The 14,358-nt window shown below is 33.3% G+C and overlaps 2 protein-coding genes across 6 annotated transcripts in view; one reads left to right on the plus strand and one right to left on the minus strand.

The window, feature by feature from the left end:
- LOC139482328 (zinc finger protein 76-like) overlaps positions 1 to 8,848 on the minus strand; it is a 29,553-nt gene extending 20,705 nt beyond the window's left edge. For 2 of the 5 annotated variants that reach the window (XM_071266154.1, XM_071266155.1), the window contains exons 1-2: positions 8,587 to 8,707; positions 1,241 to 1,710 (exon numbers count right to left, since the gene is read on the minus strand). In XM_071266154.1, coding sequence (XP_071122255.1) covers positions 1,241 to 1,687 — 447 coding nt within the window. In that variant the 5' untranslated portion in view covers positions 1,688 to 1,710; positions 8,587 to 8,707. Of the gene's footprint in view, positions 1 to 1,240; positions 1,711 to 8,366; positions 8,434 to 8,586 lie in introns of those variants that run through there. The other 3 variants (XM_071266156.1, XM_071266159.1, XM_071266157.1) reach the window with 3 other exon arrangements.
- Positions 8,849 to 11,138: 2,290 nt separating this feature from the next.
- The window catches only part of LOC139482330 (eukaryotic translation initiation factor 4 gamma 2-like), a 31,121-nt gene continuing 27,901 nt past the window's right edge, over positions 11,139 to 14,358 (plus strand). Inside the window, exon 1 of the mRNA XM_071266164.1 lies at positions 11,139 to 11,253. The gene's annotated coding sequence lies outside the window, so the exon portion shown is untranslated. The remainder of the gene's footprint in view (positions 11,254 to 14,358) is intronic.

A 14,358-nucleotide genomic window follows, 5' to 3' on the forward strand; every position in this document is an offset into this window, starting at 1 on the left:
AACTCATTATTGTATGACCTAGCTTTACAGGTACATGTATATTTTGATTTTCAACGTTTGGTCTCAAACATACAAGATGAAGGCCATAAAAGCAAACCTGTCCACTATAGTTGCTTTTTTAGCTACTATATGGTCTTATCTACCAATAGTAGACTGCTTACTCCCCAGGTGTTGACACAATACAATTAACAAATACTAATTATACTAAAAGTAAGGTTACAACATATAACTCCCTCATGAGAATCACATATGATCATGATGATGACGTGTACAGAAATTAGTATCATATTAGCACAGAAATAATAAATTTCTCTGCTGAGCACAGCTGGATACAACCCTAGAGGTCCAACACTGAACAGTTGGGTCAAAAATGGACACATTGTTCCTGCTTGATACAGGTCTGAATTTGAATTGTTATAAAAAAAATTGATACATATTAGGTTTCTGACACAGAATAACTTAGTCCAAGAACTTAGAGTTGGTAATATGATTTGAATTTAAAAATTGTTGCTTTTGTGCAATACACTTTGCTGTTACGAATTGGAGCCCCCCCCCCCCCCCCCCAACCCCCAATAAAATTAATTTAAAAAAATGATTTATACCCCAATCTGAACATACACAACATTGTATTCTAAATGTATTGAATTACCTCCCTCATACTGCTTTTAAATTGTCTTAATTGTCCATTTACCCGAAAAACCTAGTTCCCCCCTTTTTTGTCCCTAATTCCTAAATGATTTAAGCCATAACCCCATTGGTCAATACTAACCATCCCTTCATGGTATGAAAACTTGTGGTATAATTTCAGAGAGATTCATACACTTAAACACAAGTTATTGTTTGGAAACTACAAAAAGGCTTATTTGGGCCCCTTTTTTGGCCCTAATTCCGAAACTGTTGGGACCATAAATCCCAACCTTCCTTTAGTGGTATTGATCCTTCTGGTAAACATTTATAGAGATTCATTCACTTAAACTAAAGTTATTGTCCAGAAACTAAATGTGTCTTCGGAGGATGATGCAGACAACGACGACAACGCAAGACGACATGATCATGATGATAGCATTATATGATGCAAAACCAGTCGTATAAAAATGTGGTATTATTTCCACCAAGACAACCATTAAATGCGTAATGGGATATGAGCATTTTTATTTTACTATTTGTACATGTATATATCTACTATGCAGCCTTGTAATAACAGGATGGATATATTAGGATATGCAAAAGAGTAATTAACCTCAAAACTCACTGGCAATGTTCCTGCATTTACAACTGTTGTTCCAGCTAAACTGCTGGCAGCAATCACTGTACTCCCAGTCAAACTACCATCTATGACAGAACTTACTACCAAGCTGCCTGCATCAATGACCGTACTTCCCTCAAGACTACCTGCATCTATGACAGAACTTACTACCAAGCTGCTTGCATCAATGACAGTACCTCCATCCAGATTGTCTGCATCAATGACAACACTTCCATCTAGGCTGCCTGCCTGCATAACAGTACTCCCAACAAAACTATCCACAACTGAGTTATCTGCCAAGCCATCTGTAGTAAGTTGGTCAGATGTCTGTAATGGTGGATTAGAATCCTCCTCTGAACAGTCAGTTATTGGAGTCACTTCATCATCCACAGTTAACTGGTCAGGAATTGAAGAAGGTATAGTTATTGTGTTGCTCTCCATTTAATCTTTTTTCTTGGTATTATCTGAGAGAGAGAAAATGTATCAAATTTTAGCATTTTAAAAAGTTACAAGTTGATAGAAAGATAATCTGGATGGGCAAGAGTAAAACCTTGTGTGCAAGCTTGTTTCTAATAATTCTTTTAGTGCTGTGATTTTGTCTTGAATAAGCATGATTTGTTTTTGGCTAATGAGTGGTATGTTCTAATCAAATACACTGTGATCACTACATATTACATGTGTAAACCTACTGCTGCTTAAACTTTTTAAGGTGTTGATGAATAAGATAAAAAGTAACAAACAATAACCTATACTAGATAGTACATTAGTCATGTCAATCTCTTTCGTGAAATAAAAAGAAAATTTATTTTTATATATATATGTTGTTATGTACAGCTTTCAAAATAAAATTTTAAAATCTGTTAAAATGGGTTTTTTGCTTCGGTCGGGACACAGATTTATCCAGTTGAATTATCTCCCCTGAATTGAAATCAATTATGCAAATGTAATACATTTCATGCATGCATGGTACATGTTTCATTAAAAGTCAGTTGTAGTATATTTTTATATCTTTAAAGAACAAATATTAGTATGTGACATATGTGCACAGGAACCAAATGTCATAAACAACATAAAGACATTTAAACATGTTAAACATGGAGTCACCATCATGATCCAAGTCTTCAACAAAAGACTATATTATGTCAAGCTCATCCTGTACATATTGAAATTGTTGCAAGAATGAAATGGTGTACTGTCAAAATCTTATTGTCATGAAAATTAGAAGTTACTTCATAATATGTGTTTCAAAATGGAAAATACTCTGATCTTATATTATTTTTACTAGAACAAATATAAGTGTTTGTTACCATTGGAGAATTTTTTCTAAAATTGAAAGGTAGCTTTACTTTTCCAAAAGCTCCCCAAAAAATGTGAAAGGTCTTAAGCAAATAAATCTAGGCATACTTCAGACCGTACTTTGACCTATAATGGTTTTTCTCAAAGTGCGAGTTAAAATTGGATGGAGAGTTGTCTCATTGGCACTCATACCACATTTTCTTATATCTGTTGGATGGAGAGTTGTCTCATTGGCACTCATACCACATTTTCTTATATCTATTCAAGGACAGAAAATGACTACCATTTGGACAGATATTGTATATATATAATATGTCGTGTACATGTTATTATTTTGAACAGGTAATTACTTGTACAAACATTTTATACAAATAATTACTTGTATAAAGCCATCATCATGATCATACAGGTTATTACTTGTACAAATACAATTGTACAAGTAATTACTATTACAATTTTTACTGAAAAAAAGATAATTAGTTGTACAAATCATTATTCTACCATGGCCTATTTGAAAACAGTGTAGAAAAGTAATTTTATGATGAAGTAATTAACTTGTGTCATGACAATCATGACAATAAATCTTCTGGTATTAACAAGCGGCAAATACAGATAGACTATAAGTATTCTAAAGGAAATACCAGGAAGACAAATTAAGTTCCAAAAGAGGGACGAAAGATACCAGAGGGACAGTCTAACTCATAAATCGAAAATAAACTGGCTAAAAATTAAAGAAGACAAACAGAAAAACAATAGAACACATGACACAACATAGAAAACTAAAGAATAAGCAACATGAACGTCACCAAAAACTAGGGGTGATCTCAGGTGCTCCGGAAAGGTTAGCAGATCTTGCTCCACATGTGGCACCCATGTTATAACAAATCCAGTAAATAGTCTAATTCGGTAGGTCATATTCATGTTATCCTCTTGTAGCACCATATGTGTGCCTAAGTTGTAATAAATTGTCTTGTCTTGAATTGAAAGGGAAGGGGATTGTAGTTACTACGCAAGGAACATATCCGATATCAATTATGAAACGGTTATTCCATAAAGGTCAACCAACTCGTGATGGCGTCAGTAAAATTCCAAATGACACCATGTCCATACAACCTAAGACTCTTTCTTCTTGCAATAAGTTAAAAACATTTGATTTTTCTACATTTTAAACAAGTATTCCCGATTCCAAACTTAAAAACAAATTGAAAGAATTGGTATTGATTTGTTCAATAAAAAAGAAAGCCCAATGTGGACACAAGTATCTTGTCTTAGGGAGGGATACATCCTAATTTGTAAAAAAACAACTCTGGATTCAAATATAATATTCTCTGAATGTTTTTCAACTAACTATTTGCATTCCAATGAGAACAAAGTGTGCTCATCTTCTTGCCTACTTGTTCCTTTATTCTCATTAGGCTGACTTCACAAAGGAACTTCTGAGACAGAAAGATTTAAGAAGTAAGCAGTATCCTTTAACTTTACTTTCTCTATATAGATGATCTTCTCTCTCTAAATAATTCAATAACTGAAGTAAACATCAGGAAAGCAGTACAATTGCTTTCTTATGGTCCAGAAACTTTTTTCTATACGCCTTCAGATTTTGAGGTGATTTTTGATATGTGAGACTACCACCATGTTTGTGTCCACATGTGTTGTTGAAATTGCAGATTTTTCAACTTTTTGAGTTCTAGTTTTAATAGGAGGCCAAGGCCATATAAACACTTGAAAGAAAAGAAAAACTAGCACAATGAAAATTTCAAAAATACATACACTGAGTGATATCTACTAAGAAAAAATAAACAATCAAATAAATAAATAAGAAAAAATATTAAATGAAAAAAAAATACCCCTGACAAATTACAAAAAAATACCAATCTAACAAAGCCAAAAAAGTGTTTGAATAAAAAATTTAAAACGGAAGAAACAAGTAAAACTGTGAGCTACTGCTCACTGATGAAACTTCGCTGAAATATTTCAGTAAACAGGAAGTTGTCCAGTGATGAATCTGAAAACGCATCACACGGTATAACTGACTTAAATAAACCCTGAAACCAAATTTCAGAATTCCTTGTCAAGTAGTTCCTGAGAAAATGCGAAATTTTCAACTTGGCTATTATGTGTAAAATGATACAAGTGTTCGGTAAACAGGAAGTTGTCGTGTGATGAATCTAATAACGCATCACACGGTATAACTGAACTATTTAAACCCTGAAACCAAATTTTAGAAATCCTTGTCAAGTAGTTCCTGAGATAAATGCGACGAAAATATTCATTGGACGGACGGACTGACTGACTGACCGACTGACGGACTGACAGACAGAGGTGAAACAGTATACCCCCCTTTTTTCAAAGCGGGGGTATAAAAACAAATATAACTCAAAGATAGTGAGTTGTACAAGTTATTATATTTTTCTCCACAAAAATTGTACAAGTAATTACTTATACAGTTATATTTGTACATGTAATAACTTGTATGATGGCATCATACAAGTCTTTACTTGTACAAAGTTTTTGTACAAGTAATAACCTGTACAAAATAATAATATGTACACGACACATGTATAAAGTTTTTTTTTTTTTTTCAACCCTAGAATTTCATAGCTTTTATTGTGTGAATGTAAAAAAAACTCTCACTAATTATATGCAAACTTGGCAAGAATAAAGGTTTCCAGAAGAGCATTAAATTGTATAAAATAAATTAATAAGCTTGATCTAAAATTCTATTTTGTGATCAAGGTTTGACAAGAATTGCAGTCTGCCAATCCAGTGTTGTAATGAGGCTTTGACATGATCTAAAGTCTTCTTAGGTTCAATTTTACCTTGGAATCATGGTTTGACATTCACTGCTGTCTATACTTTGATTGTAAATTGTCAAACTAGGAACACAACATGGGCTAGCAAACTAGTGGACATGGTGTACTAGCACCAAATTGTCATGTTATCAAGGTAATTCGATTGAAAACTATATCAGAAAATAACACGCCTACTATTGTCTGCAATTGGACAGACATAATTTTAATAATTTATAGGAATATCATTCTGCATGAGGAAAGATGAAACTAAGAGGTGAACTGGCCCGTAGCCAGGAATTTCGGAAGGGGGGGTTAGTTGGACTCATGAACTCGACTTTAACAGTCACAATTTGAACAAAACGTCGACTTTAACCCCCCACTCCCCCCCCCCCCCCCCCTGGCTACAAGTATGGTGAATGAATGAACTAGTTCTGTTCGTCGTAAGAAATACGCATGGCATAATGTTAGTTAAATAATGACAATTTTAGTTACTGAAATATCGAAGGAAAATTTGTATGATATATGAGTAGGCTTTTCAGTGTCAAACCATGATTGAGGACCTTTGTGAATATATAGTATAAGTAGTCGAACTACTGTATCACTAGTTTGTATTCGTCATTAGGCCAGTGCATTCACCATGTTCAACTCCAATCTTAATTGACCAGGATTGTCAGTTTCTTGCTTTTCTACAGGCACTCCAGCTTCTTCCACCAACATGTCCAATAAAAATTGACTGCTACAAATATCACAAAATGCTGAAAGTGGCCTGAAACAGCAATCAAACCATTATTACATGGCCACTTCAACATGGACAAATCGGACTTGCAACCTTAAGTGTTTGGCACTGATCACTTTCAGGGAAAAGAGAACAGGATAGTTAAGACAATTAAAACATATACCAGTCATCATCTGTGAAGGAGATATTCCATATACTTTAAACATGTGAAAGGGTTCAAAGGTCAACCAACTCACAACGGCTGTTGTCTGTAAAAAAATTTAAGGGATCATTCCAATGCTCACATATTGTTGACGTTGTCAATATAATTGAATTCTACGAGATTGTCATGCAAGTGAACACATAGTCCAGTCAAACTAAGTGTGAACCATAAACCAATTGCAACAGCAAATATGTTAGTTCTAATCTATAGCACTTTACAGCCCCAAATATACATAGAAAAAAAGTCCCATAAAATCTAACTTGAGGAAACCTAAAAATCAGCATTTTTACATTGGAAAGGGAGATAACTCTGCCAAAATAGTCCTTTTGTCAGTTTTTTGGTTGATTTTCTTAAAATTCATATAATGTATGATACTTTGATCATGATGGGGTTATCGGTTCGTATTTGACTATATTATATAATCATCTGCTTATGAAATGTACAAAACCAGTGTTATGGGTTTGTTTTGGGGTTTTTTTTGCACATTTTATATTAATGAAATTGCAAATGTATGGCTTCTTGACCATTTTGAAAAAATAATGTGAATATTTGGTATTGTTTATATCTGTAAATTATATTTGTTCAGCATCAACATTGTTTCAAGATACTTAAAGCCACAAAAAGAAGAATAGATGCTTAATAAGTTTTATTAAATTGGAGATTCTTTACCTTGACATGTTGAAAAATCTAATAAATGGTCAACTTATGAATTACGAAATCTAGGTTGTAGCTTGATCATGTTGATAAAAGAGTTGTTTGTTATACCCTAAAGACGGCTAAAATATCATGTATCAATACAATCTGTTGAATAAAAGCGGTAAAATTATAATATTGTATACATTTTTATTGATATTTCTGCCTTTTTTTGCAGAGTTATCTCCCATTTCAATGCAAATCCCCATAGGAATTTTAAAATTGTTTCTGATAGTTTTTCTCAAGTTAGAGTTTGTTGGACTTTTTTCTGTGTATATTTGTGGTATAATACTAAAAATTAAAACTTAAAAATCTTCTGTTGAAATTACTTCAAGGTACTGAGACGGATTTAGAGGTTTATTCAGGGGGCCCGGGCCCCCCATTTTTAAGGGGAAAATTTGGTTGATATTATAGGGAATCATTGAAGCATGACAAGAGTGGGCCCTCTCTTAGGCAGTCAGTTGGCCCCCCTCTTATGAAAATTCCTGGATCTGCCACTGAGGTAAGGGTCAAGTTTATGCTAGATTGACTGGACTATGTATAATTCACAATTTTCTGTACTAAGTCAGGAATATGACAATTGTTTTCTATTCGTTTGATGTGTTTGAGCATTTTATTTTGATAAAGTACTTTCTGTTTTAATTTCCCTTGAATGGAATGCTGGAAATTGGAATGTTGCTGCATAGAAAAGGAAAGTGCATAATCATGATAATTGTCAACTTTTAGTGCAAATCATGATATGGGTCAGATTTAAGTGTATAAATGTTGTATCCTGATTCCTGTATTTCAAGTACGATGGAATATACCTATGCTTTCAACAGTCACCTATGAATTAATATTTATTCACAGGACATCACCTATATAGCAGATAGTGAAAAAAATGGAAATGCTCGCTTCTCTCCTTCGTGCTTCCTGAGACCTTTCAAGGCTTTTGGTAATTATAAATTCCTGTATTGAGTTTCCCAATTTTGTGCCATATTTCTGATATTTGCTTATTGGTTTTTTTTTTTTTTTTACATTGAATGAATGTAAAGATGCTATACAAATCCTTGAATTTATATAGCATCATTTTACATTTATTCAACTTGTCAATTACAAAATTGTATTATCTTACACCAGTTTTGAGTTTCTAAACTTTTGAAAGACAAATCTTAGTTGCAAACATTTTCTTGTGTAGAGATTTTCAGTGCCAGATTTATTGTTAGATTATAGGGAATCAACTGACAGCTTTTAATACAGCAGGATACAAACTCATACTGTAGTCATACATGCAATATGAAAATAAGAAAATAATTTCCATTCAATATGGCAATATTGGTGTGATCATTAAGTGTCAAGTCTATCGACTGCTAAAAGTTTATGAAAAAATATCAACTAAGCCCAGTAAGGGCCTAGCAGTACTTGTGAAGATTTTCTGGACACATTCCAGATAGAACGATGTGCCAAGTAACGTCCACCATTTTGTTTTGTTTTTATTACTTATATAACGACAACAGTGTAAAATTGTTATTTGTTTTATTAAAATTAAACTCTGTATCTGGTATCAGCATTACTACTACTGTGTACTTCAGTAAAAATATCCCAACAGCCTCTACTACTGCTGAACACTGGGAAAACTTACCCAAAATCCTTCTCACCAATCTAGACCGCCATGCATCATTTTCCAAAAGGAAACGGACTGGTTACCGTTTTCTACTTCCTTTGCTCGTAACTAAAAATAAACCAGTTGTATGACCCACTCGAGCAAGCTCTATCTCTCTTTCGGTTGGGATTTAGATGTATATGTTCATTAAATAAGATAAACAGAATGTAAACTAAATAAAAGTAAGACAGAGACGGTACTATCCATTGTTTGCCCGTGTTAGTATCAAATTCCGTAATATAAAAAAATGAGGCCAAATACCGTAGAGTTTCTAAATATGAGAGCAGAACTCGTATTGCCTGTAATAGAAGGTGACGAAGTCATCACTTCCTTTTGTTGAGAAAAAGATTAAATCCAAGAATAATTCTTGGTGAAGTAAGGAAACGTATCCGATAGTAACAAAAACAATGTTTTAGTTCAGTGCCGTTTTTCCAGAGACTTTTAAAAATATAATAGTAAATAAATTATAAATTAGCGTCTGTCTGTTTACATGTTTATAAATGTAAAAGATTGTAAACATTCTTTCAGATATAGTAATATACTGAATATACCACAATGACATGTAAAAACTACACAGTTTGGTAACTTTAAAATTTTCTCAGTGCTGCTACTCTGTGGAATCAAGGATTTGTATAGTAAGAATTAAGGTCTTACTATACAAATCCTTGGTGGAATTAACAGCCTACCTGACCATTTCAGGACTGAAAACAGTAAAAACTTGGAATGGTTCAAAATGGTATTGTTCTGCATGTGGAATCAAAAATCAAAATTAGTTTGGTGGAACCATATAGTAAATAATGATACATCGACAAATTAAACACAGAATGGAAACTTTTGTCTAGATCATAAAGAAACCGATAGGTGAAAAAAAAACCACTTCAAAATAGGTGCAATTTGAGAACTCTTATGTTCCTTATATATTTTGAATTTCCATTATTTTTGTATTGTCCGTATAACATTGTTAGTAAAATGTTATGAATACATAACACTTCCATGGTATATACTAGTCAACAAAAGAAACGATGCAAGGCAATAATCGAATTAAAAAAAAATCCATATATCATGCAAATGGTACCAAGGTATATAAATATTTGCCCATTGGTCGGTCAAAGATTGGTCTAATCGATTTAAAGAGTGTTATTTTCTTATCAAAACTATTTATATAAGGCAAAAACGCTAAAAAAAAAATTTACAATTTTCTTAATCTTATTTTTACCCATAAATTGTAAAATCGATAGAAAACTAAATTTTGATATTCATCGGTTAAATTAAGTGTCGACTTTTGTCATCATTTCCCGCAAAATAAATTTGACCAATGTGTTCAGTAACACGTTATTTTCGCGGGTCCTTGACTGAATTAAAGTATATAACTATGTGTAAGCCTTATTTTAGTATTGAGATTGTCATTTAATAAAGTCATGCCGATTATAAAATGCATAGTTTTCTCTGCTTTCAAAATCTTTCTGTTTGAACCCGTTGATCTCACCGGAACTTATCAATCATTGGTAATATTAATATTTTGGCCACAACAAAAGGTTCTGGAATGGAGTATTTTTAATCAACAGCATTGTCAGTGGCGAATCCGGAAAGGGGGGGTAGAGGGCGTACGCCCCCTCTTTAATTGGCGTACACCCCCTCTTTAATTGGACTTTTTTTTTTGTTAAAGGATAAATCAGACTAGAATTCGTGAACTTTGCCATTTCCTTTGTACTCTAGGATTTATTTTTTGCGCCAATTCTTTACTTATAAAGATATTTTTCGCTGGAATTTACTGATTGTCAAGTGATTCGCTATGGTGGAGTTGACCAGTGCGTCGAACAAACGTCACTCAGTCATTTTGAAATTCAAATTACAGTAATACATTGCTTAGGCTGGGGATGACAACCGATGATAACACGTTCAAAGCAACAAGGGATTGAACAAGAACGTATTGACTTCTACTTCACTATACCACCAAACAGAAAGTAATACTCTATAGACTAACACTCCGAGGCTCATGAAAAAACAAGTTCCACAGCAATATCATTTACATACGAAAACATGTTTAACTCCAAACGCCCAGCCTATTTTAAAACAACACAGCTGAATAATAATCCCAAGTCTGTATAAGCTCTAGATAGATTTAAAGTCTTAAGGTACGAACCCGATGATTTGATTTGAGGAGGCAGTCTTAGATATTTGAGAGAAAAAAAATGAACTGGATTGAAAACAATAATCTTGTCTATTTTTTGCTATTAGAAACAAAAATTCTCAATAGAATTATTTAGATTTAAATGAACACGATCATAGGAATAAAAACGGCCGTATTTTTTTGTGGCCGGGTTTGCATGTCTCAGTGACCGGAATGTCTGTTTCGCCGAACTGATATGTGAAACAAATCAACCAAACATTGGTTGACTATAATATATTATTTTTGTATTTAATCCAGAATTTATTCCATGCAATAACATCATAGATTAATTGATATGATAATTTTTACATTTACGGTAAATAAAAATACATTTAATGATGACTTATTACTCGGGCATTTCCGTGACTCAACGGAGTTCTCCGGTGTTACTAATTCATTACCCATAATCCACTTTGGCTTTCTTTACCAAGAGGGTTTGGTTTTTGCATAACAAACGAAAATTATTTTGAATTTCAGTAAGTATTTAGCGTTAAATAGTAACAGAATCTATTTCAGAATGAACTGTAAGATAATATACTCGAGGAGTTTACATATTTTGATACACGACTCTCTCGAAAATAGAAACTACGAAGCAGATTGGACACTTCATTTTTTGTTACGACTCGAAAATGAAAAAAAATCACTTTCAGCATCATGATCCTTATAATCTATAGGCCTAACTCTTTTTGGTTTTCGGTGTGATGCCTTATTGTCAATGATGAAGTTGTGTATATTGAAAAGCACAATTATTAATCTGTGAAGGAGAATATCATATACAAAATAATATTGGGTTCATACCGAACTCGTGCATGAACTATTTTCTTTGTTTTAAAAAAAATAAATTAAAAATGAATCTATGGTAGATGTAAACTAACGAATCAGATTGGACACTTCTTTGTAGTGAATTAAGATAATGTGATAAAAAAAAACTGTCTGCATCATGTTCCTTTATTCAACATGTTGAATACTTCTAGAAACTCCTGTTGGTTTTTAGATTCATTCTGAAATGTCAATAAAATAGATACAAATAATCATGCTAATTGAAAAAAAGCAATTAGGAAGAAGAATATAATGTGATGATACCCAAATTACCTGTCAGCTGGCCTTCATTTTGCTGCTGTGAATTAAAAAAAAATTATCTGAGATTTGTTAATGACCCATATGGTGAACATTGATTTAGAATTCGGCCGCTTTTCACCCAAATTAAAATAAAATGACTTTTAAAAGTTCTTATTTGAAAGGTTTTCCTCTGAAAGTACATGCACTTTTAATATGATGTGAATAATTTATCTTTGTTTACTGTATCCCAAAAATCCTTTTCCATTGTCGTTACCCTAGCTTCTTGCCATACCTTCTAGAGCTATAAAGAGTCAACTGTAATGTATAATTTGTAATTATGCTTGATTTTATTTTTCTAAACCATTGCCAATATCTGGGTCATTGTCAGTCGTTATATCCCTACATCATGTACATGGGCAGCAGTCCTTTTGCGCCAATTACTGTTTTTTAGGGATGTTATTTGCGCCAAATTTTTTCCCCCAAATGTATCAGTTGCGCCAATATTCGGAACTCATTTGCACCAATTTACCTGTACAAATATCTTTCATAAATATTAATGATTAATATTTATTCCTATTTTTGGCCTAAAAATTATCATATGTTCGGAGATATTTTACCATCAAGATGAGCATCTGGAGAGAAATGACTTGAAATGCATGAGACAGTCTATGTACAGAGAGAGAAGAAAACTTATTGCCACATATGTTGATGACACAGTGCTTTGTTCCCACCATCCGTATTGGCTGAAACGCTATCTACCACAAGACGTACCAGTAATGGAACAGAATCATTCCACAGGAATTAGGCCTAAAATAAAATTTCATTTGTTTGGCATTGCCGCCCGACCCACTGAAAAACTTGCCGCCCAAATAATTTTATTTGCGTTTCAGGAATTTATTTTTTTTTATTTAAAAAAATCAAAATTGTGCCGGAAATTGATCGTATCCGCCTAGTTTGTTCCTGGCTTTACTTATTTCAAATCATGATCTTAAAAGCGCTTGCCTTACACTGTATTGGGAGCAAACATTTAAATGACATGGAATAGAAAAAGTCTGCCAAAAGTAATGTCAAAGAGGCCGGCAGGGGAAGGCATCTCCCTATGCTGCAATGCATTTGTTAAGGGAGATGGATTTTATCAAAAATCAAATTTCAGCTATTCTTTGAAAGAAACGTTCTTAGAGGACTCAATTTTATCTTTTGTAAAGCAGAAACAGATGATTTCTGCTTGACTTTGTCGCTTCATGAGATAGAAGTTTTTCACCGGGACATCACAGAACAACTATGCCTGGCTCTTACATTTGTTGAACTTATTAAATATTTGAAATTTATCATTGACAAATTTTCCCTTGAACCAGAGAACAAAGTATCTACTATAGTCAGAACCACAATGATGCATTCAAGATAATTATGGCTGTAAGCACCAAAGCTTAAAGACCATAATGATTTACAGGTTTATAGTAGTTTTGTACCAGTAGATGCTAGCCTGGAACAAAACATACATATTTTAAAGACTAGCATCTTGTGTCAATAGTAGTACTTCCCCCTTTTCTTGCCTTTCTTCTTAACATGAATAAGATAATTCTTAAAACACAAAAGATACTGACAGAAACATATTTATAAATGTATCCAGTGTACTAGTGATGACTAAAATCCCCTCCTTTTCCACAATTCTAAGGGCTCATTAATTTATCTGTATTCATGTAATGCATGTCCAGATTTCTGTTCATCAAACAAACATTACAACCCATAGTTTATCTGCAAAAAGTGTCTGTCCTGCTGCATATTTCCATTTTGAATTTATCATACGTTTTAAACCTATCCCTGAAAAATCTTGCACTTGGATAATATTAGTATAAACACCATGTCTATTTGTGCCAACCTTCCAAATTTTTAATATTTTGCTATCCTAATTTGGAACAGATCCTTTATCCTCAAAACTTATCAGGGGAAGTAGGCATGTTTGTATGGTAGTTCGTCACACCTTACATGTATGATTACTAGCCTCCAGGTATTGGTTTGAGCCCTAGTTGGGCAGTTGCAAAATTAAGGTTTGATTTTCATGTCAGATGTGATAAGGTTAGTCAGTTTCCTCCCACAGGTTGGCATTTTCCTTCAAGTACTACGGTTTAGTACGGCACTAAAACTGACTGCCATGAAATTACCCATATGGTGTAGAAAGTGATGTTTATAAAACCAAAGCAAAGTTTTAAATCTTTGTCCATTTGTACAAGGAGCCGTAGTGGTTGAGCCATTTAACTTATGGTAATTTTACCAAACTGTGACCACAACTTCAAGATGTGACATCAGGCCTCTGTTCAATGGGCAGTCCCACAATAAAAGTTTATAAAAATTTGCACATCATACATTTTATATGGTTAATTTGTCAGTTTCCTGCCTCAGTTCTGTGTTTTTTTCTGGGTACTTTGGTTAACTTTGCCAATAAAACTGACAGTCTTACGTGAAATTATCCATATGATGTAGAATGTGAAATTGATTGTTGACCCCTTTCAAAGAAACCACCA

Source organism: Mytilus edulis, chromosome 7 (assembly GCF_963676685.1).
Source record: "Mytilus edulis chromosome 7, xbMytEdul2.2, whole genome shotgun sequence".
Lineage (NCBI taxonomy): Eukaryota > Metazoa > Mollusca > Bivalvia > Mytilida > Mytilidae > Mytilus > Mytilus edulis.